This window comes from Pezoporus wallicus, unplaced genomic scaffold (assembly GCF_028554395.1).
Source record: "Pezoporus wallicus isolate ANWC-B61680 ecotype Strahan unplaced genomic scaffold, APGP_CSIRO_Pwel_v1 contig_5785, whole genome shotgun sequence".
In the NCBI taxonomy this organism is placed as follows: Eukaryota; Metazoa; Chordata; class Aves; order Psittaciformes; family Psittacidae; genus Pezoporus; species Pezoporus wallicus.
The window spans coordinates 96,537-120,031 of NW_026641150.1; the positions used below are offsets into that span (position 1 = coordinate 96,537).

The 23,495-nt window shown below is 43.8% G+C and overlaps 1 protein-coding gene and 1 long non-coding RNA gene across 4 annotated transcripts in view; both read left to right on the top strand.

The window, feature by feature from the left end:
• Positions 1-18,379, top strand: part of LOC130606171 (uncharacterized) — a 38,472-nt gene extending 20,093 nt beyond the window's left edge. Inside the window, exon 2 of the long non-coding RNA XR_008973886.1 lies at positions 12,874-18,379. This is a non-coding gene — a long non-coding RNA (uncharacterized LOC130606171). The remainder of the gene's footprint in view (positions 1-12,873) is intronic.
• A 2,501-nt stretch (positions 18,380-20,880) lies between these two features.
• The window catches only part of ARHGEF7 (Rho guanine nucleotide exchange factor 7), a 124,544-nt gene continuing 121,929 nt past the window's right edge, over positions 20,881-23,495 (top strand). For 2 of the 3 annotated variants that reach the window (XR_008973885.1, XM_057422237.1), the window contains exon 1: positions 20,881-21,227. Coding sequence is in view for 2 of the 3 variants with exons in the window: in XM_057422237.1 (XP_057278220.1) it covers positions 21,063-21,227 (165 nt within the window). In the remaining variant the exon portion in view is untranslated. The remainder of the gene's footprint in view (positions 21,228-23,495) is intronic. The other variant, XM_057422238.1, reaches the window with a different exon arrangement.

The window sequence follows — 23,495 nt, forward strand, 5'->3', positions numbered from 1 at the left end:
AGGGAAAAGGGACATTTTTTAAATGTGGGGGTTCAGATTTACATGAATTCTGCATGGTCAGGAAACTGTCCATCTTTGAGTCTGAATATGTAAAAGCAGTGCTCACAGGACCCTGCCTGTTTTCCCCACTTAGAAGCTTCTAGCTTATCAAATTATCATAAAGTCATTCAGTTAGCAAGTGTGTCGTGTCAGTGAACAAATATTAATTGAATAGACTTATGCATGTTACCATGGTTAATTCCACATGCTTATTGCAGAACTGCTGGGAAAATGAGGAGATTATTGGCATGGTTAATTCGTATTCCACATCTAATACATAATACAGATTATTATTTTCTTACTTGTAAACAGAACAGTTGAACTCAGTGTGGAATGAAAAAAGCCAGCATGCACTGCTGTCTTTTCATGTGGATTTGGTCTCGATTTAATGCTCAGGTTAGAAGATGCAGGATTGCTAACATTCATGATTCTGTTTCAGCATTTGGCATTTCCATCAGCCTCTTGTTGGACTTCAGCAAAGCATTCAACACAGTTTCAATCAGCCTTCTCATGCATAAAGCAGCAAGATACACAATGGATGGGTGCTCTGCAAGATGGGTAGGAAATTGGCTAACTGGTTGCAGTCAGAGGGTCGTGATGATCAATGGTTTTCACTCAGGCTAGAAGCCTGTCACAAGTGGGATTCCCCAGTGATTGGGACTGAGCCCCACACTGGTCAACATCTTCATAAAGTTCTGGATGACAGGATTGAAAGTACCCTTACCGAGTTTGCTGATGACACCAAACTGGGTGGTGAGCTGGACACATCAGAAGGGAGAGCCATCTTACACAGAGACCTGGACAGTCTGGAAGAGTGGGCAAGCAAGAACAGTCTGAAGTTTAACAGAATGTGGCTGGGGACCAGCCTTGCTGAAAGGGACCTGAGGGTGCTGGTGGACAACAAGCTCAATGGGAGGCAGTAGTGTGCTCCTACAGCAACCAAGGCAAATCATATCCTGGGCTGCATCTGCAGGGACATTACTAGCAGAGGCAGAGAACGTGATCATCTCGCTCTACTCACCGCTTGTCTGGCCACACCTGGAGGGTTGTGTCTGGTTCTGGACCCCACAGTTCAAGACAGATGCAGACAGACTGGAGAAGGTCTGAAGGAGGATCATAAGGATGATCAAAGGGCTGGAGAACCTGCCAAGTGAGGACAGACTGAAGGAGTTAGGTCTCTTCTAATTGGAGAAGAGCAGGCTCAGGGGGAACCTCATCATAGCATTCTAGCTGCCACTTGAAGGATGGCTACAAAGAGGACAGAGGCTTTCTCTTCACAAGGAACCATGTAGAGAAGAGAAGGGGCAATGGGCACAAGCTGCACTGGGGAGAGTATTAATCTTGATATAAGAAAGAAATTTTTTACAGTGAGAACAATCATTCAATGGAACAACCTTCCCAGGGATGTGGTAGTCCTCATCACTGGAGATTTTCAAGATGAGATTGGACTGGGTACCAAGACCATCTCATCGAGGCTCCCTTTCCCCATGAAAGGTTTGGCAGATGTTATTTTGAGGTAATTTCTAGTGTGGGTTGTTCTGTGTTTCTATGATTGTTTAAAAACCTGTTTTCTTTTAAATAAAAGTAAGGTTTTAGCCCTAGGTATTGGAGGCAAGTGCCTGAAAATTTTAAAAATAATGTGGGAAGAGCCTTGGAGGGCAAATAAAAGGAGCTGAGAATCACAGAATCCCAAGGGTTGGAAGGGACCTCAAAAGATCATCTAGTCCAACCCTCCTGCAAGAGCAGGGTAACCTAGAGTACATCACACAGGAACTTGTCCAGGCGGGCCTTGAATAGCTCCAATGTAGGAGACTCCACAACCCCCCTGGGAAACCTGTTCCAGTGCTCTGTCACTCTCACAGTAAAGAAATTTTTCCTGATGTTCACATGGAACCTCCTATGCTCCAGTTTACACGCATTGCCCCTTGTCCTGTCACTGGACATCACTGAAAAAAACCTACCTCCATCATCCTGACACTCACCCTTTACATATTTGTAAACATTGATGAGGTCACCCCTCAGTCTCCTCTTCTCCAAGCTAAAGAGACCCAGCTCCCTCAGCCTCTCCTCATAAGGGAGATGTTCCATGCCCTTAATCATCTTTGTGGCTCTGTGCTGGACTCTTTCAAGCAATTCCCTGTCCTTCTTGAACTGTGGGGCCCAGAACTGGACACAGTATTCCAGATGGGGTCTCACCAAGGCAGAGTAGAGGGGAAGGAGGACCCCTCTCGACCTACTAACCACACCCTTTCTAATGCACCATTGAACACCTTGGCCACAAGGGCACATTGCTGGCTCATGGTCATCCTCCTACCCACCAGGACCCCCAGGTCCCTTTCCCCTTCACTACTGTCCAGCAGGTCAGCCCCCAACCTGTACTGGTACATGGGGTTGTTCTTCCCCAGATGCAAGACTCTGCACTTGCCCTCGTTGAATTTCATCAAGTTCCTCTCCGCCCAACTCTCCAGCCTGTCCAGGTATCGCTGGATGGCAACACAGCCCTCTGGTGTGTCAGCCACCCCTCCCAGTTTAGTATCATCAGTGAACTTGCTGAGGGTACACTCAGTTCCCTCATCCAGGTCATAGATGAAAATATTAAACAGCGCTGGTCCCAGCACCGACTCCTGAGGGTGTCACAGACCTCCAGCTAAATTCTGCCCCATTGACCACAACTCTGACTTCTTCCTTTCAACCAGTTCTTGATCCACCTCACTACGTGATCATCAAGCTCACACTTCCTTAGCTTATCTATGAGGATGCTGTGGGAGACAGTATCAAATGCCTTACTGAAATCAAGAAAAAAATGAATTATTGGAAAGTGAATCTGAAACTTTTTGTAAGCCAGCCCTCTTTATGTTTGAGGAATCAGTTCAGAACTTGAAAAGACATAGAGTGTTCAATATCATAAAAAGTCTTTCTTTGTCTGGGCATGTTGGTTGTTAATAATACCTAACTGAAAGGATAAGTGAACTAATACACCAAGGAGCCTGCTAAGGTATTCCCAAAATTTTGGAATATGTATTCCTTGGCACCACTAGAAATTTTTCTTAATCTTTTCAGAAATGCTTATGTGTTTCCAGGCCTTCTGCTGCCAGTTTGGTCACTTTCTCCTCTATTACATTTCTAATAGTCTACTGTATTGTTGATAATATAATTTCAGGACATTTTTAAAACTCCATGTTTCTCTGGTGGCCTAAACTTCTAAATTTTTACTTTTGTGAATGCATCTCAGCGTTCATGGGAAATAAAGTGTCTACGCATTTCAGTTTCTAAGGAAATGCTTGAAAATATGACTGGAGCACACTCTAGAGGCTCACAATTTCAACGGCAGATAAATGACTCCAAAATTATTCATATTTCAAATCACATTTTTTTAAGCCAATCTTTTTTTTTTTTTCAATTTTGTTTCATTTCTGGGGAAGATTTGAAGCAAGATTTGTGAAACCTATGGATTTCCTTATCTTATGCCTCCAGAGAACTATCTTTTATTGCTCTTAATTGGCTGATAGGGAGCGGGGTTTTGTATGTTCTGCTAAGTCTTACACCTAGGTCAAAGGTGGATGAAACTCTGCCAGTTCATAGAGATGCTGATGTTATTTCTGGAGTGTTTTGCAATCTAGGAAAATTTATCTTGGTAGGTTTCATTAAAGGACTGTGTCCTGAAAAGGACTAATGCTGCACTTCATAAATTTATTTGGAGGACCAAGACATAAGTATACATGAACTAGAAAGTTCTAAACAGGTCTGCAGGTGTCCGAAGGTTCTGTAAGATTTATTACCCCACTTAAAAAGGGTCACTATCCTATACAGGGGCTATATGTTCTCTGCTACTTTACGTCATGTCCCATAACTGGGAAACTTGCATGAAGAAGAGGAAGGGCAAGCTTGGTAAAAATCCTGATCTGTGTGTTGCTTCCAGTCATCTGAGTTTGACCATGTGTCTATCCATCTCCACTTTGCAGAACTTTTTATCTGTGTATTTCCAATCAAATGTGAAGGTCTCCAAGCGTAGCAAAAGGAGCAGAGCATTTTTTGACTGCTGACTTTTTAGGATCATATTTAATAATGGGTTCGCATTACTCTCTTGAAGGATGGTGCAGATCGGGTTAGATGTACACTTGAGTGACCTAGACAGCTGAATGTTGTCGCTATATCTGAGCAGCAGTTTGTAAAATCATTTCTGCTTCTTCTAAGCTGCCAAATAGGTGGCTATCAACACTGTCAAATTTTTGTTATGATTTTCAGCTATTTATTAAACATTCATGTTGCCTATTTGGGCTCTGTTGATCATATATTATTTTATGCTGACACTCTAGCACCTCAGATATGAATCAAACTCAGACACCCCTGTCTGGGTGTGAAGCACACATCCAGTAGTCACAAGACCTTTCTTTTTTTAAACTGCAGTTGCTGTCTCTGTTCCCACTTCACTGGCTGGCCATCACTCCATTACACTGAAAACCTACCTCCAGTCCTCTGTCACACACTGGCTATGCTGTCTGTTTGAAGATTTGGAGGCAGAATAAGACATAGCGTGTAGCAGCAGCTCTTCTTGGTACAGGGTCTGGAATCTGCAGAGGAGTTGGTCTGGCTCAGAGCCCTCGGCACACTCTTGATATCAGGACCCTGCCTGTGCTTAAGACCTGGCGATGTGGCCAAGGCAGCCGAAGGATGTGCTGATCCAGTGTGTCTGTGCTGGAGCAGGGATTTCCTGTGAGCTAACATTTACATTTGGAACAGGTGGGGTTTTCTTTCTTCTTTAGCCAGTAGAGAGCCTTTACATTTTAGAAGTTGTTTGAATGACTTTAGGCCTGCAAACTGCTGTGGTTGGAAACCACACAGCTGGAAGTCAGGGTTTAAAGGACAGGAAGAATTCAAGGATGAAAAATACTGAACTGGAGCAAAACCAGAAGCATTTACTCTCCTTGCATGAAGTACAGCTGACGAGTGCCTGAGCCACTACATCAAATTAAACCTCTGATAACACTAAGGGAAAGGAAGGCCATGGCAACAAAAATCATTGGGAATAAAATGCCCTTCTTTCTTTTCCAAAGGAATGTTCTACATATCTCTAGGGTAAACTGGACAATGCATCTGACCAGATTTGTTTTCTCTAAAAGGTATAGACCTCTAAATATAAGTAAGACTTTTGATTGAAAAGCACCCCTGGATTCTAGCTTGAAAGTTGAGAAAGTCAAAGTATTTTCATTTAAGAAATCAAGGAAAATTTTAAAAACTTTTAATATTTTTTGTGAACAAGGAGATTTCCAGGAAATTTGTACTTGGTCGATGTCACACTTTCCTATCAGAAGATAGTTTTGCCAATCTTGCTGGTTAGTTTTCAAGAGCGGACCAAATCCCAGGTTTTTCTCCCAACCAAAACATCTAATTTCTAGTAAACACCTTTTTTAAAAGCAGCCAATCAAATTGGCATTTGATTGTTGCCAGCATTCTGTATCCCTTGAAGTCCTGAGCTCAGCCAAACTGTTTTCAGAAATGGTTTTGGCAGTACTAACTACTGATTTCTATGTGCTTGTAATGAAATCCCTCTGGGAAGAATTTGTATTTTAATGGTAACTACCAGTAATGATGAAAGAAAAAGAGGAAAACCCACACAAGGGGTAAGTAAAGTAAATATGAAAGGGGAAGAGAGCATCAAGCAAGAAAGAAGGAAATAACATGCCATGTGACTGGAGTCAGAGAAGGAAATATCATACCTGGGTTTGATCCAGAGCCTTCTTTTCATTCACTGGTATTGGTGCCTAGCACTGATGCTGAGTAAGACACTGAAGATAGTTTATACGCATCACATTACATTCCAACTAAATAAAAGTAAGTAACAGCTCTGCATAAGACAAGATGTTCTTAGGGAGGACAGTCATATTTGCTTCTTTCAGTGAGTTTGCTACAACTCTGTGGCTTTTATATTTTCAAAAATTGTTCCTGATTGTGCAAATGCAAATAAAGGCATGAAGTAATTTCTGCTTACACTAATGCCTTTGTGTGTGCAAATGGTACTGCCACATATATAGCTAGAGGCTAGGGAAAAGTCAGTGTGAAGCAGGCTAGTTTCTTACCTGGGATTTTAGAAATAATACTTGTTCAAATACCACTGACTTGAGTGTCAAATCTTGAGAAAGATTATTCTTTTTATTAATCTTATTTAAATGATTATAAAATTAACAGGTTTGTTTAATTGTTAGTTATGTTGGGTGAGGCATTGGCACAGGTTGCCCAGATAAGCTGTGGCTGCCCCTCCCTGAGAGTGTTCAAGGTCAGGTTGGACAGGGCTTTGAACAACCTGATCTAGAAGAAGGTGTCCCTGCCTATGACAGGGGGTTGGAACTATGTGGTCTTTAAGGTCACTTCCAACCCAAACCATTCTGTGATTCTGTGGGATTTTTAAAGATCTTTATTTAAACTTTTTTTTTTTATTTTGTACTATTTATTTACTCTAGGTTAGCCTTCAAATGCACTTAATTTTAACTGCTTGCACAGATGCCTTTGTCCATTGCTAAAATTCAGAAAGACAATTACACTACAGCAGAACTAAGAAAATCATGTGGCAGCTGTATTATTTTGAGCTACTGTTACACAGATGTCTGTGTAAAATCAGTCTGTGTGGACTGATAGAAATCGTACTGCCTGAATAAAATTTGTATGTGCACAGCAGCCTGGACTTTGTAGTTAAAGCTGGGGAGAGCCTTTCATCACTGGGAAGATGACAGGAGGGGAAGCTGCTTCTGGTAAAGACACATAATGAAGTTAACTCCGATTCATTGAGCCCATCTTACTGGTAAGGGGAGGCACTGTACAAGTAATTATTAAGAGACAGAGCTAAGAACATCAGTGAGCTCATCCAGTATGCTTTTCAGCCTTTATGATTTTATTAGATATATGGATGAGGTCACCTCTTGAAATGGAGGAGAGGAAGAGAAAGAAGAAAAGATGCTTATTGCCTAACATCATGCTGCTGAAGAAATCACAGAACCTTTTGCTAACACCTGGGCTGCTGTTTTCTGTATCTTGAGGGATGTGTTAACAATAATAATCCTCGTTTATGCCTGCATTTTAAGACCAGAAGTGAGAGTGATGATTATTTAGTCTGATGTTCTTCATAACACAGGTCACATTGTAAGTCATAATCATGGAGGCTGCATTTCATAATTGGCTGCTGGCTTAGTACTTCAGTACTGAGAAATAAAATGCCTCAAGCTTATTCCTATATATATATATTTAATGTCAAGGTGATTACTATAAATTTCTATTAGCAAATGCCATCACAAGGAAAGATTAGCTGTTTTTCTCTAAAACTCATTGATCACTAATCTTTCATTTATAATTCTGTAATTCTACTTCAGATTGTATTTTAGACTGTAATTTAGACTTAGTGGTATTTTTTTATTCCTATTCCATATGAAATCATTGTGCTTGAAAGGACATCAAAGTTCATCTAGTGCATCTTCCTGCTGCTAGGCAGGAACGTGTAAATATATCACTTCTGACAGATACTTGTCTCATGTTTTCTTAAAGGTTGCTAGCAATGCTAAGGTTATAGCACCTCCCTCAAAAGCTGTTAAGACATTTCTGTGTCCAATCTGAATTTTTCTTGCTGCAGTTTAAACCTGTTCTTTCTCATTTTGTGCACCATAGTCATGGAAAACACATTATTTCCATGCCGTTTGCAATTGCCTTTCTGTGTATTTCAAGATTTGCTCCATCTTTTCACATAGATCGTATTTTTTGTACTATGTTGCTGTTCCTGCCTTGCATTCTCACTTTCACTTGCTTCATATCTTGCGTGGTAGCTTCATTAGCACATGTGTCTGTTATAATTCTTCCATTTTTGTCTCACATGCTTAGCATATTCACAGTGAATAACTTCATGATATTGAATCATCAAAACTTGCTTTTGTATTTTAGCTGAATTATTTTATTTATACTGGTGAAGAAACAAGATTTCTAAAGTCAATACATCAAGAATTTTTCCTAAGTCACTGGAATTTAAATACTTTATTCCAGTATTTTTTTAAATGATGATTTCTGTTTTCAGTTCTCCCGTATAAAAATGCTCTCCAACTGGAAAATAGGTAGGTATTCCTTGCACTTGCCTGTGGCTTTGGAATATTAGAGGAGATGATTTTATGCAGATACTGTTCCTTCCAGGAAACAGCTTTGGGCAGCAGGGCTATATATCTTGTCCCTCAGGAAGATTTAGCTTTGGATTAGCTAGACAGCCAGTGCTAACCACTAGCAGAGAGTTTGCTAATCTGCTCTTAGAAGGCACCTGTTGTCATGCAGTGGTACTCTCCTTCCATGCCCAACTTCCAATGGTGAAATCTCTGCCATCCCTACAACACTGACCTAGATCATTCCACCTCACATAATCCCAGAGCAGAAATCATGGAATAACTGGGGTCAGAAGGAACCTCTGGAGGTCTCTAGTCCAGCCTCTAGCTTAAAGCAAAGCTTATGAAGGTTTTTCTCTAGTTGGGTTTTGAGTAACTACAAGCATCTGTTTTTCTCTACATGAGATACGTAGACCCAGCTCTTTCCCAGGTTGAGCAAGCCCAGCTTTCTCAGCCTCTCCTTTTCAGTGGTGTGCTCATATTCATGGCCCTGCGCTTGACTGGCTCCAGATTGTCAGCAAGTATCCAGTACTGGGGTGTCCAGGACAGGATGAAGTCCTCCAGATGTAGCCCCTCAAATGGGAACAAGAAGAAAGAAGGAAAAGAAAGAAAGAAAATCACTTACAAGAAAGAATCTCTCATACAAGAAAGAGAGAAAATCATTTCCCTTGGCTGTCTGGCTACACTCTTAACACTCAGTGCTGGAGGTGCTGGAGGGAGCAGGAGGTTAATGTAGCAGAGATAGTTTCTATATGGATTTAAAAGTTTAATTCTTTCCTTCCCTTTTTCTTCAGGCTGTTTATATGAGTTTTCTTCAGAACAAGAAACATTTTTGCTTAGTCCCTGTTCATGTATCTTTTATTTAGAGTTCAGCATCAATTTGAATGTCTCCCTCAAACAGTCCTTTTCACTCCTTTGTGCTGTCAGTGCCACAGGCTTCTTATGTCTTTAAACAGATCATGGTAGCTAATGAACACATTTGTAGGCTTGCATTATCTAAACCCCTTTAAAGAAATACCTTTCTGCAGATCTCATTTTCTTCAAGAATAAGTTCCAATATTATTAACTGAATATTCAGATTATTAGCAGCATTCCTGCCGTCAGTGTATTAATACCTCCCTGACTGAGTAGAAGGCTGAGGCTCAATTGCACTGTGGTCAGCAAACTCATCTATATTTTGGGAGCTCAACTGGCAGTTACAGAGGGGCAGTTTCCGTTTCATCTGAGTACATCCTGTGCTAGTGAAATACCTCAATCATGAACAGATGTTACAGGAAATACAGTTGTAGCACAGAGGGTTTTTTTTTAATTTATTCTTAGACTTACGACTAAAGGGCAGTGTTGAAGTTCATGGTCTAAAAGTGAATATTTCGTTACAGTCATTTTATTTTTAGGTCCTTTAACTTGAAACAATATTTTTCTTGGCTTGAAATGGTGATCAAAAGATATACAGCTGTAATTTGCAGTAAACAATTAAATGCCTTTGTTGAAGCTAAATTTGCTTATGTGACATTCCAGTGTTTGCAAACCTGGTGAAAGAACAATATTTGACATCAAAAAGTGGAATTCTTTCAATGTTTGTTTGTTTAGTTTTTCTAAGTTTCCCTTTGGTGAAAGGAAGCAAAATTATACACAGCTTTGCAGTCCTGCAGGCACGATATGCCATCATTTTTTTCTCATTTGTTTAGGCTATTTTGTTATGTGTATTTCAGATAGACCTCTACTATTTAATAAATACATCCCTAAAAAGTACTTTAAAATAAAGCAAACAATCTGTCTTGTGCTTTGCAAATTAAAAGGTACACAGTGTTAAATAAAAATGTCTTGAGCTTTAATTTTGATCTCCTTATTGCATGTAATAGGATCTGCTCCTCAAACAGTCCTGCTGTGTCTTTTTGAGGAGTACAGTCCTTTTCCATGTGAATAAGACTAACCAGCTTTTCACTCAACTTTTAATTGTGTTTCATTTCTACTAGAAAAGATCTGCTCTTACAGTTGTTTAAGAAAATATCTCAGTGTATTTATCAGGGACTAAATAAAAATTATGGGGTCACTCTGTAGTGGCTATTGTTTAAGTCAAATGCACCACGGGCTGTTTTTGTGTAATGCTTAAATAATTATATATCGCAGTGTTAAACCACTTGATTCATAATTCTCACCAACTGGAGACTTCAAAGGCTTCCAGCCTTGAAGAAACTCAGTTTCTAGCTGAAAGAGCATAGATAAAGACCACAGGTAATTGTAGAATTCATTACTTCATTATTTTAACTTCTTACTTTCTATGTATGCAAAACTTTTAGCTCTGGTCCGAACACAGTGTTGCATTTATTAAACTAATAACTTGTTTCAACTTCCATATAAAGACAAAACTTTATTTGTATCAATATTCAAAATATGGAGAGATTCAGAACAATTTTCCCTGGACATAAAATAATTCTTCATGCATTAAAATAAGCAGGAGAGAGTGAGGAAGGAAAAAAGAAACTTGGTATTAAACATAATGAGGTAAGGAGCCTGGAAATCATACAGTCTTCCTGTATCAGTGTTTCTTTCATCATTTTGCACTTTCAGGGCAGGACAGTGGAATGGTGTATGGTGGTATATGATCAGTCTTTAGCAACAGAGAAGCATCCTTCCTGGAATGAATGCTAAGCGCAAATATGGAGGGGTACTCCTGTGGTGGAGCCAGTAAATGGTCCAGTTCCACTTTTAAGGAAATATCTGAAGTGGATGGTGTCTCTGAGTTTTTATTTTCCATTTCAGAACATTAGGAATGACAGGAAACAGCAGTGCTTGCCTTTTCTCTTGAAAAATTTCATGTCTCTATGGAAGATGTGTTCAAAAGACTTACTTTATGTTGGCATGAGCAGCCATATAGGCATAACAGTAGCAAATTGCATTTTTCTCTTAGCTGGCTTGGAAAACAATCAAAGCTTGAAGTTAACTTCTGAACAGTTTTAATGTCAAGAACAAGAAGCTGAAACTGGCACATGGGAGCTGATTTGTGAAAGATCTGCTTTCTGGTGGCTTGGCCTCATCTGTGGCATCCTGGTTGTCTGAGCTTGAAATCGAAGACAGAGTAGTCCTGGTGAAAGTCTGTTCCCTGCATGTTTGCTTATTCTGTACAAGTTTCTGTCATCAACTCCTCAGCCTGTGAAATGGCACCCAGGAAAGTAAGGTGTTACTTTTTAAATATTACTCAGCTACAAGTTTGATCGGAGGGTTTATACTTGTCCATAGAAATTGCCATAGATGAAATGCTCCTGACGCTATGATGTCCTTTGGATAAAAGATAATATGATATTTCATACTTTATGTTTAAAACAGCACTTTTCCTTTGTTTTGTACTGAAATTTAGGATAGAAAAAGAACCAGAAGTGGGCTCTGAATTGTTTCATCACTTTTTTTCTCATGTAAAACTCCTAATTGCTTTGTGACAATTTGCTTAAGCATGGACTTTGATGTTTTGACTTCTATATGAACTAATTATATAAGCCTATTTTCAGGAAGTTTGACCAGTAGTCACACATGCATATACGGGAATGTAATGATATTAAACTAATCATTACTAGTCCGGACAGTCCTGTGAGTTTAGATGGGACAATATGATGTGAAAACAATGTGTGTTTGAATCACAAGGACCACAGTCCATTTCAGGCTTTTTTTTTTTTTTTACCATCACCCCACCATTTCTTTTTCAGTCTGTCTCATTTCCCAGTATATATTTGCAAGGGTAAATAGCTAGATCAAGTTATTTTGGTGGTGCTGTTTCTTCCCAGTGGCATTAAGCCGTGACATTCAATCCCCAGCAGCACAGCCAAGCAGCATTTGAGCATCTCCATGTGCATTAGTTATGTCAGACATCAAAGCGAGAAGCTCACAGTGAGGTCCAACCTAACCCATATTATTAAATTTAAAGATGATGTCAATACTGTTGTGAGTTATACATCAAATATAAACTGGTTACAAAACATTTCTGAATGTTAAACTACCTCAGATTGCCTCAATTGGTGCAATTAGATGGTGAATGTAATTTACATGTTGAGCAGTGGAAAAATTCTTACTTGTACTAGCAAGGACACATTAAACAAAGTCTCCAGCCAATTTCCTTCCCTTAACATCCTTTGCTTCTTAAGTTATTGTTTAATACACTTCCTAATCCTAAATTAGTGCAGGTAGTACTGGTTTAGTACAGTTTGGCACTGATGTAGCGATTGCACATGTTTTCTTCTGACCAATGTACATGATAAGAAGCTTTTAATTTCTGAACTGAGCAATTACAGACTTGTTTTGCTGTTGAACTGAATATGCAAATAAGTATGAGGAAAACAGGAAATGCTCCCAGGAGAGCCTCTGGTTTTCAAGTCTAGTCCAATTAGTAAAGAAGGAAGCTTTCTTACACAGCTTTTACCATGGTCTGTTTTACTGATCAGATAGAGATTATAAATATAGATGGGACTGAACACTCTTCAGATTGAAAAGTAACTAGGTATAGAGTCAATCCATTAGATCAACAACTGATTAATGTAATACAGGCTTATAAATACCATTGCACCAAGTCATCACATGTAACATGCTGAAAACATACGGAGGTCTGCAGTGCTTTGAAGGTGCTCTAAAAAACCCAAGGTAAACACAGAAAACCTTATTTTTCGTAATTTTAAAAAAGTTTATCTTACCTATGTAATGTTTTTCCTTTTTGTAGCCATTTGTGGTAAGCAGCTGGAATATGCCTTCTGGAAACTGGCTGAAAGACGTGGCAGCAATGGCTGCAGAACTGCCATCAAAATATATTTTACATGAATACAGAAACTCTCCACTGAGAGCACAGCAAACATGGACAAAGGAGACAAAAATCTCAAACAATCTTCAGCCTGGAGCTTTATAGTCCAGTTCCTGTGTTTAAAAGCAGAAATATCCTATTACTTTGTTGGAAACATGAGGTTTAACACAAGGCCACTGAGGAATGAAAGCCTGATGCTCTCCTTCTAAGGGGCATTTTTATATGCGGTAATTAAAAATTTCAGTGGGGTTCCACCTGAAATATTCCAGGAGAATATGGCGTAGGAGGACATGGCTTACAAGAGCAGACCATATAGATTACTGTTTGCTAAATGATGGTGTCACCTAAGCTTGAGAACTCCAGGAAATCCAGTGTGTCAGTGACTCTCCTTTCTGATCAGCTCTGGTGTGACACTGTGTGTGTGCACCTTGGCTTTTATAAAGTTGTAGATCTTCAGGATTGAAGGCCTCTGGAAGAACCATGTTTGGTAAGCTGCTTGTCAAGCGACTACTAGTTTATCAGAGCATACTTTTTAAATTTTATTTGGCTGAAATTAAGAGCACTGAAAGTTATTATTGCTGCAAACAGGACTATAAAAGCCAAAGAAAAGCCAAGGGAAAATACACAAGACTGAGGTTCTCAAAGAGAAAAGGGCAGAGGGCTGAGCCAAGTAACTACCACCATAATCTGTCTCTATTGAGTGGCTGCAGTTTTGACCAGCAAACAATGAGAGCAGCCAGAGGTACCTGGAGATCCTGGGACAAAATACAAGTTTTCAGGTGTTGCCATCTGTGCGTCTTTCCTGAGGGGGCAGGGAGAAGCTTCCCCAGCTGACCCTGTGCCTCCTCTTGATACTCAGTAATAGCACCCATGCAAACCCTTTAGTCTGAGGAGGCAAAGCTCCAATGAGCAAGGTAAGTCTTCAGCAGGGCTTGTCCTGAGAGTTTTTTTAGTGTTTGGTGTCTTTCAAAAGGAGCACTAGGAGAGCATCTTACTGCTGACTGAGAGCGTTAGAAGTAAATCTGAAGTGAGCTAGTGATGATACAAAGGCCTATAACCTAAATGGATGTAATATAAATATGGGCTGGAAGGGTGCAGATGCTAACTGTAACGCAGATGGTGACATTTATTGACTGACATTTATTGACACTATTATCATTAGAAATCTTTTAGCACCTTGGCACTTCAGTACCTACATGGGAAACAGGCAGACCAAACAAATCATACCGTAGGACTAAAAATAAAAGTTCCACCAACTCAAGTGGTGTGATGCAAAAATAGTCCAGAGAGAACTTGAAAGCCTGGTCGAGCTGATAGGTTACACTGAGCCAAGGCTGGGGCTCTGAGCAGGTGCCAAAGGGAACAAGTTGCTGAAACCCTCCCCTGAGCATGCCCTGAGGATTAGTGAGTGCAACCCCCACACCCAAAAAATAGCAAGGGTGACCCAACACATGGTAACACTTGCTGTGTGCCACGGAGAGACAGAGATTTCACTTGTGAATGGGGACTGTTCCAGTTTTATAGTCTTATCAAATGTCCCCAGTGTGCTGACTGCTTGTATAACTGTAAGAATCCGCTTGTGAACCTCACCAACTAACCAATCCCATCAAAGTCAGTCATCTTCCTTTTTATCTGAGCAAAGTGTGGAAATGTTATCTTGAATATGCTGATGGGAGAGTTGTACATTTTGTTGCTCCAGCTCAATGCGTTGACCAAGAGCCTCCAGCATCTCTGTGTTCTCCTCCACTCTCTCATCCTGTGCGCTGCCCTTCCATCCTCCATACTTAGAATCATCTTGAAAACTGTTTTCTACTGCCAAGGACTTTGGAATAAAGAGGAGGAAAGGCTATTCACACCAGCAGAAGGATGCTACTTCACTCTGTTAATGGCTGCATGTTTAACAATAAAAGAGGCATAGGTCTGTAGCAAACTGATAGGATTGGAAAAGATGAATAGGAAAGGACTCTACAGAATATGTCCAAGGGTCACTATGTGTAGCTTCCAACCCAATGGGCCTGTATCCCAGAGAAGAGGATTTTCTTCCATTAACCTAGTTTAGTGAGTGAGTTTTCCATGTGGCAATGGATGAGTGTCATTAGCATTCACTCAGAGTGAGAGAATGGCTTTGACTGTTGTTCTGCTTATTTGACTTCTCACACTAAACTTTATCCATCATGATGAATGCTTGGCCCACTTTGATTCTTGAAGGCACAACACAAAGCCTGCTGAGGAGCAGAGCCTGGGCGAAGTCCAGTCCCTGCTATTGCAGTCAACTCATAAAATCACTTTAACCCACTCATTACACTGCCCTCTAAAAACAACTGGGTTATTTGCCACACTATTTCTTATCAGCACTGGAGATTTTTATGGCTAGAAGAATCAAATATCTTTTTTTTTTTGATTTCCAGCATAAATTTATTCTGGACTTGTTTATATCCATTTGTTCTTGTGCTGGCATTGTCCTTAAGCTTAAATAGCTTCTTGCCTGTCTATCTGTGATATTTACTCACTGATGTATTTACAGACAGCTCTCCTGCACACTTTCTCAGGCTTTGTTTCATCAGGGCAAACATGATAAGCTCCAATAAGATCACTGTCAGTCTTCTAATGACTCTGTTTCAGTGCGATTTAATTTTTCTGGAACATGAGTGTTCAAGTCTCTGTGCTATACTCCAATGAGGTTTTACTAATGACTCTTTTAACACCCTGTCTTACCTTTACTCTGCCCAAAATTTTTCATCAGATACAGCCTATAATCTAATTTGCCCTTTTTAGGGATGGTCATGTCTGTTGCTTGTAACCAGAGCTCTTTGCAGCAGTTTTAAAAAGAGCTCACTGTTTAGGAGATGTGACAGATTCATCAGCTTCCTTCCAGGGAGCCGTGACAACTTGGACCAGCTGGGGATCTGCATCTGAGCTTCCAGTTTGCAGGACACAGCTTTCCCTGCGGCTGGCCCAGAACGGTGGAGCTCACTGCCAACTCCCCTCCCCCAGACCTTCCCCAGGGGAGCCGCTGATTTGCTTCCGCCTGGCCGGCAATGTTAAAATGGCACTTACTCTATGTCATGCTAACAAAATACAGGGCAAAAATTGGCAAATACCTTTCATTCAATATGTACATGTTAAATCTGAACTTCTCAGTTCGTTTTTTTGTTGGTGTTTAAATTCAAAGTGTTTTCAATCATTTTAGCCATTTTGATTTCTAGGAAATTCTTCTTTCCTTAATCTCTTTCTTAATCCTCATTAAGTGTGACTAAAACTTTCAAAATGACAATTAAAATAGATTTCTTTCCATGGAGGGAGCCTATGTGTGACCGTGCTGCTGCCTATTGTCCTTCTTCATTTCTTCCTTTCTCATATCTGCTCTTCATGTTCTGTCAGCTGTGATTTAGACTAAGCCCTTCGTGGCAAGGACTTTTTGTTTCATATTCATCTTTGCCTAAAGCAGAGACATTTATTATTGGTTTCTGAAATTATAAAGAATGTTACGGATCAGTGCCATTATCCTGAACTGCACTTAGAAGACTAAAGCAGCGTAGCTGTTGAATTGATGCTCTCGGGAGCATAGAAGCAGAGCTACATTTTGGTCAATCTCTTGCCAGAGCACTCTGTGGCTATTATTTCCATCCAAAAATCATAGCCAGGGTAAAAGCTACAAAAGCACTGATGACTGTGATAAAGCTTCTAACACACAGAATTGTCTTAGCTGCCCTGTCAAATGATGGCAACAAAATGTTTAACTGTAAAGAGAGCAACAGCTAAGAATCTGGCATCAGCCTGGACACTGACCACGATCAGAGCATGGTGTCAATAGGCGTCATTGGTTTAAAACAAAGATGCGGTGACAGTATTTCTGCTTCTGAATAGATCCTAAAGGCATTTGCCCAGGAAGTAGTAGATAGAGCAAGTGGGCCAGAGACTTGAGAGATTTGAAATCCATATCCAGGGGAAATAAATTAGGGAGTTGAGCTCTGGGGCATCTCTCTCCCAGCTAAAAGCATTGTCCATGCTCAGCATCCCTGTTTTCCCTCAGACCCTGCAACCCCCGTGAAAGAGGTTTCTGAGCACCTTTTCCTTTGCTTTCTGTTTTAGGACTGGCTTGGACATTTCTGCATGGAAAACGCTGCAAACCCTGTTTGAGAGGTCCAGGTCACCCATCACACTGCCTCAGAGCATCACACTGCTGTTGCTCTTTGTCAAGCGTCTGCTCTCAGGGTCCCACATCTGTAATTCTGCATTGGCACTTTAGCTGGGCTCTGCATTATACTCATTTAATTATGCATGATTGACAGGCTTCTCGGGACTAGAAATTCTGCATCTGCCTATGAAAGTACTTTGCAACTTGGAAGATAATGAAATAATTGGTTCTGAGTTGGTTCTTCTCCATTGTCACCCACGTCAGTACACTGCAGCTCATAGATCTGCCTTCCCGAGTTCACCACCAGCATCTTTGGCATGTAGATTTTAATTGACACCTTCAGATGACAAGATGACAGGTAGTCAATCATCAGCAAAGAGAACTGGTGATATTGAACTTGTGATAGCTGGTTTCAGTAACTGCAAAAGACTATCTCCACTACAAGCCTCCGGATACTTTTGAAAAGCAGGTTTAACCAGACATGGAAACGTATCTCTGAGTTTAGTACAGAAGCATTGCTTTGTTGGGGTGAGGTTTTTATTCCAAAGGGCTGGCAACCTCCCTAGGATGAAACTACAGAGGTAATTCTGTGTAGCCCAGGAATCCCAGCACAGCGATTGATCCAGTGTGACCCCTACATACCTAATCACAGACTGTCAAGGCAATTTCTGTTCAAGCTGGACCGATATTTAATTAGTCTCCTCCCCACAAAATCCTGACCTTGGTTTGGCACAGGGAAAACAGAGTTGCATATCTGGCCAAAGCATCCCATTGCAGCTCCGGGGGTAGGCAGAGGAGGTATAAACAGCTGGAGATGAAAAATGGCAGATGAGAGTCCAAACTGAAGCAGCAGCTCTCTCCACCTATTTTCTACCTCTCTTGCTCTCCCTCCTCTAAAACCTGTTGCTCAGGCTAAAAGACTAAATAAACCCTGTAGAAGTACAATTGCCTTTTGGAGACTTTCAGTTAATCTATAGTGCAGATCAGAGAAAGTAGCTCTACCAGGAACTTTCTGGTCAAATTGAAAACTGGCAAATTATTCCTGCTGCTTTGTCTTTCAACCACTTGCTAATCTGTGGCAGGAATTTTTCTTCTACCCCTCATGCCTACCTGGTTTCCTTAGTAACTTCTTACAGGAACATGACAAAAGCTGGGAAAAGGCCCAATAAACTGTCAACTGCTTAATCTTCATTTACGGAAAATGATGTGCTGTTAAATCTCCACCAAAGGTGGCTGATGTATTTCATTGACTATTTCTTTCTGTCTTGTTCAAGAAAGGGCCTAGATATTGTTAAACTGAAAGAAAACTGCAAAATAAAAAAATCACTTTGCTTGCGTAAAGAGATTTAAGACCTGGAAGTTACCTGAACCTACATACGTGCTCTACATCTGTCCTTTATTTATATAGAGGCTCAGTTCTAAGGTGACTTTTTCAGTTTTGTATGTATTTAAAATGTTTTGCAGAGAAAGGTGCTTAAAATCGTGCCTTTTGAAGCCTTCAGAAAGAGCTTAGATTGTTTCAATGCTATCAAAATGGGTGATTTAGTGAAGTATCACTGGTTTATGATTTAGAAGAAAAGTGAGACCAAAGTCAGGACAGAAGAGAATCAGAACAGCTTTAATTATGAAATAAAGGAGAAGAAAGAGGGCAGACTTTCAATAGTTACATGTTTCATTTTTTGCATGACTCCAAAACTCCCACCACAGCATGGGCTCCATATTCTGGATGGTGTGTATGCAAAATAGCTGTTTGTCCTACTAACAATCTGGTATAAAACCATGCCTGGCAGTGGTCAACGCCAGGTTGGACAGTGCTTTGTGCAGCCTGGTCTAATGGAAGGTGTCCGTGCCTGTGTCCCTGTGCCCTGTGTCCCAGGGGAGTTGGAACTAGATGGTCTTTAGGGTCCCTTCCAACCCAAACCGTTCTGTGATTCCATGCCCCGCACTGGGCACACGAGAGAAAAGGATAAATCAGGGGAGTGGCGCAGAGTTCGTGTGGTTTGCACTAAACACCTTGTAGGGGAAAGTCTGACAAGGGAGGAAGCCAGGAAGGGATTGGCATGCTCCTGAATCTTCTGGGAACTTTCACTCTTTTCCTCTAAAGCTTTGGAAACAATTCCTCCACCTGTGGCAAGCTTCTTCCAGAGGTCTCCAGGCAGGCCGTCCACATGGCTTTCTGATGGGAAAACTCAGCCATGTTTGTGTTCCTCACAGCTAACCAGCAGTCAGATAGGAAGCTGCTGCTCCAAATATGTCTGGAAGCAGCAAAAGGCAAAGTTTCAAATGGGTAATGCTAGCAAATTTTGAAAGAGTTGTCACACCTCAGGTGTCAGAGTTGAAGAAAACTGCTTCCATGATGGATTAGAAAGAGGTTGAACATTGGGGTTGGATTATCTGAAATCCAAATGCACCTCAAGTCTTTCTGTGGAGTGTGTGGGCCAGCCTATGGTTGAGGAGGTTACTCTGGATCAGGAGAACCCTGCTCAGGGGCTGCAGTGGCAGTGTTGGCCACAGTGATCCACCTTGGAAGCAGAACCACAGAGAGGAAATGATGAGTTGAGGGTGTGCAACAGTCCCTCTAATGTTGCCTTGAGAAGTAGGTTTGCCCCTCAAGGAGTTCAGCTGGGGTGTGAAGGTAAGGGGTAGAGCACAGGCCATGGTGACATTGCCTTTCCAGCACTGGGGAGGCTGGTGGCAACAGTGTGGCCTTGGGGAGCCCACACAGGCCTTAATAAAAAACCACTGGCTGCATGCAGGGTGCTGTCCCTGCAGAGCATTCAGGAACAGGTGTTTCCAGAATAAAAACCCCAGGAATGCTTTCACTGCTGTTTCAGGTCAGCCTTCCCAGGCCCTTCACACCAGCTCCCGAGCTGGTGCCATAGCCCATGAAAAGCCCTAGGGAGGCACAGATGAGCTGTGGGCATGGTGACAGGGACGCAGTGTGCTGGGGCCAGCCAGCAACCAGCTGCTGGGCCCAGGCTGCCTAACAGGCTTCCCCACACACAGAGCCGTGCACAATGGCCCTGACTGGTTTGATGGGACCAGTCAGGCCAAGAGCTCGTGGCCAGTGCCTCCCAACTCCCCCCACAAGCTTCCAGTCCCCCCAGGAAGACCATGGCCGCCAGTAACTGGCTGCTCCTTAGAGCAGAATCACAGAATCAGTTAGGTTGGAAAAGACCTTTAAGATCATCAGGTCCAACTGTTAACCCTGCACTGCCAAGTCCACCACTAAACCATGTCACTGAGGGCCTCATCTGCATGGTTTCTGAACACTTCCAGGGGGGGTGATTCCACCATTTCCCTGGGCAGCCTGATCCAATGCCTGAGCACCCTCTGCGTGAAGAAATCATTCCTAATATCCAATCTAAACCTCCCCTGGCACAGCTTGAGGTTGTTACCTCTTGTCCTGTCGCTTGATACTTGGAAGAAGAGACCAACCCCCACCTCACTCCATCCTCCTTTCAGGTAGTTGCAGAGCGATAAGATCCCCCCTGAGCCTCCTTCTCTCCAGACTAACCCCCCAAGGTCCCTCGGCCGCTCCTCGCAGGACTTGTACCTATCCCGCTGCGCGCCCGCGGAGGCACCGTCCCGCCGCTAGGGGGCAGCCGCCGCCCGCCCCAACGGGGGGCGCGCGGGTCTTCGCGGTTGAGGGTGCGGAGTGGCGCGCGGCTGTCCGCGGGCGCGCTGCCCCCGCGCGGAGGGGCCGGCTGCCGCCGCTGACAGTGATGTCATGGGGCGGCGGCGGCGGCGGCGGCGGCGGCGGCGGCGGCGGCGGCGGCGGGAGGGGGGGGCGGGGAGGAGGCGGCACTGCTGCAGCTGCATGTGTCTGTGGCGGCGGCGGGGCCGGGGCGTCGTCATCTGCATTCACATGGGGGCGGCGCCGGCCTCCGCCTGAAGCCCCCGCCCGGGGACACACAAAACCCACGCGAGGGGAGGCGCGGGGGGCCGCGACCCCCGCCCGGCCGCCAGCGCCATGAATTCGGCGGAGCAGACCGTTACGTGGCTGATCGCCCTGGGCGTGCTGGAGTCGCCCAAAAAGACCATCTCCGACCCCGAGGGCTTCCTCCAGTCCTCCCTGAAGGACGGGGTGGTGCTCTGCCGCCTGCTCGACCGTCTCCTCCCGGGCACCATAGACAAAGTAAGTACCCGGTTCCCCCTGGCCCCGCCGCCCTTTGTGCAGCCGGGCCCGCCGCACCCGCCGACGGGCCCCCCGCGCCGCCTCAGCCCGTGCGGGAGGGACGGAGGTCCCGCAGGCCCGGGGGGGAGGGTGTGTGTGTGAAGGGTGCGATGGGGCGGGATGGGGTTGAGGGGGTAAGCACCGTTATCGCCCCGGGGGTGGTCGGAGGAAGAGGGCTTCCCCTTGAGGGCCACGGGTTCGCAAGTGTTTCACACAGAAGAATGGTCCGCTCTCCAGAGCGAAGTGCTGGATGTGCATGGGAGAAGCGTTCCCGTTTTTGGGGGGGTTATGGATCTTTTCTGGCGCGTCACGCACCGGCTGCAAACTTATCCCTGGAACTGCTGGCATAGCTGGTGCCTCACCTGGCTCGTGGGGTGATTCAGCTCATCCCTGCCAGCCTCTGAAGGACATTTGAACGTTTGACGCTTAGTTTTCTTGAAGGCTGCTTTAGCGTTATTTGGGTCTTTTACCACTTGGTAGCCTGTGGGAAAGAAAACAAATCTCGTTCTTTTCGGGTTGAAAAAGTGCGTTACAGCTCCGTTCTGCGTTGTGTCTGAGGGAAATGTACTGTGTCAGGTAACTTTTGTGTGCTCCGCGTGCGCACGTAATTCCTGTCGCAGCTCAGCTAGAGGGGAGGGTGGTGGTGTGCCTGAAGACTTGGGACAGCACTGTTGTCTTACCTGGTGCTCAACAACACAGTACATGTAGTGACCCACATAGTGGAAAAACTTTCCTTGTAAGCCAGGATGAGGTGAGGAAGTGAAGGCTGGTGAAGGTCATCTGCCATGCTGACAGGAAAACTCCTCGCTTGAAAATAACACCATACGTTTCACCTTTTGTGGCTGGCAGACACTCCGGGCGCTGGAGCCTTCTGACAATGGGCTTTTGTTACCTTCTGTGGCTCTTTTTCAAGCAGTCCGATGACCCACAAAGTTGAAGGCCAGTGCCTTGAGCTCAGTGGGGTGCTGGACTAGGCTGTCTCCGTTCTTACGGCTGCCACCAACTGGGGTTGTTGCTTGTGTTACACCATAGTGTGGAGGTCCTGACTCTGGACTGGAGTCCTGCTCTGTGGATGCACTAGGTCAGTCCTGCTCCCCTAAATTCACAAGCAAATCAGGAGGTAGCATGGGGATACGGAACCCTGCAGGAGCCTGTGGTGCTGTTGATGGGTGATGGAAATTATGAGAGTGGGGACAATATGTTGTCAGTGGTGCAAGTGTGGGTAACTCGGGGTTCATCATGGTGGCCAGTGGAGCTAGCTGGGACGGCTGAAGCTGCTGTTGCTGACATCAGCTTTCCTCACTGCCATCTTCCCCAGAGTGGCTGTTTGGGCAATAGAGCCAAAGGGGATGTTTCCACTCCTGAGGTGCTGTGGCTTTGTGGCCATGGTATGAGAAGTGCAAACTTCTGTCCAGTGTGCTGGGCTGTATACTGCAGCTGTGGAGCAGGTAAATGCCCTGCTCTGCTGTTCAGGGTTACATGGGTGATGTGGGGCTGAGGGCAGGGACCCCTCAGCATGGGGAGCCCCTGCTTGGTTGCCCACCAGCTTGGGCAAGCTGCCTGTCCCTCCTTGCCACCAGGCTCTCTTGCCTGCTGGCACCAAGCCCAAGGAAGGTCTTGGCAGCCCATCCCACTGTGCTGCTGCAGGCATCTTCTCTGAGCACTTCTCCAAAATGTTGGGCTCTGGGTCCTGAGCTTCTGGGCAGAAAAGGTCTTTCCCCTTGTGCAGATGTCAAGCCTAGTCAGATGGGGTCCTGAATTCAATTTGCGAAACAGGCTCTACTGAGCAACAAAGCAAGTAAGAAGTGAGTGTTAGAGCAGCATTTCCCGACTTAACGTGCTTTTCTCTGTGTGGTATAACTAGGAACAGCTCAGTTAGCGTGAACAAGAGGCTCTCTTTTCACATCAGAGGTGTGAATCCCTCTGATGTTCGGGCAGGAGGTTCCCCTCACAGTACCCACACCCAGAGGGGGGTTTAGCAGAGGGGCTGAGCTCACCGAACTCCCAGAAGCAACCAGCCCCACCACCAGCCTGGCACGCCAGGAGCTGTCAGGGGTGTTTATCGTGGACCCTGTGGTGTGAGGCGCGAGGTTTGCAGCGAGTAGTATGCAGCTGGGACGGCAGCCAGGGCAGGAGGAATGCTGGTGCTTCACAGCCTCCACCTCCCCGAGCACGGCGCTGGATGAGCGGCTGACGGAGGTCCCTCCGGCTTTGGCGTGGTGAAAGTTT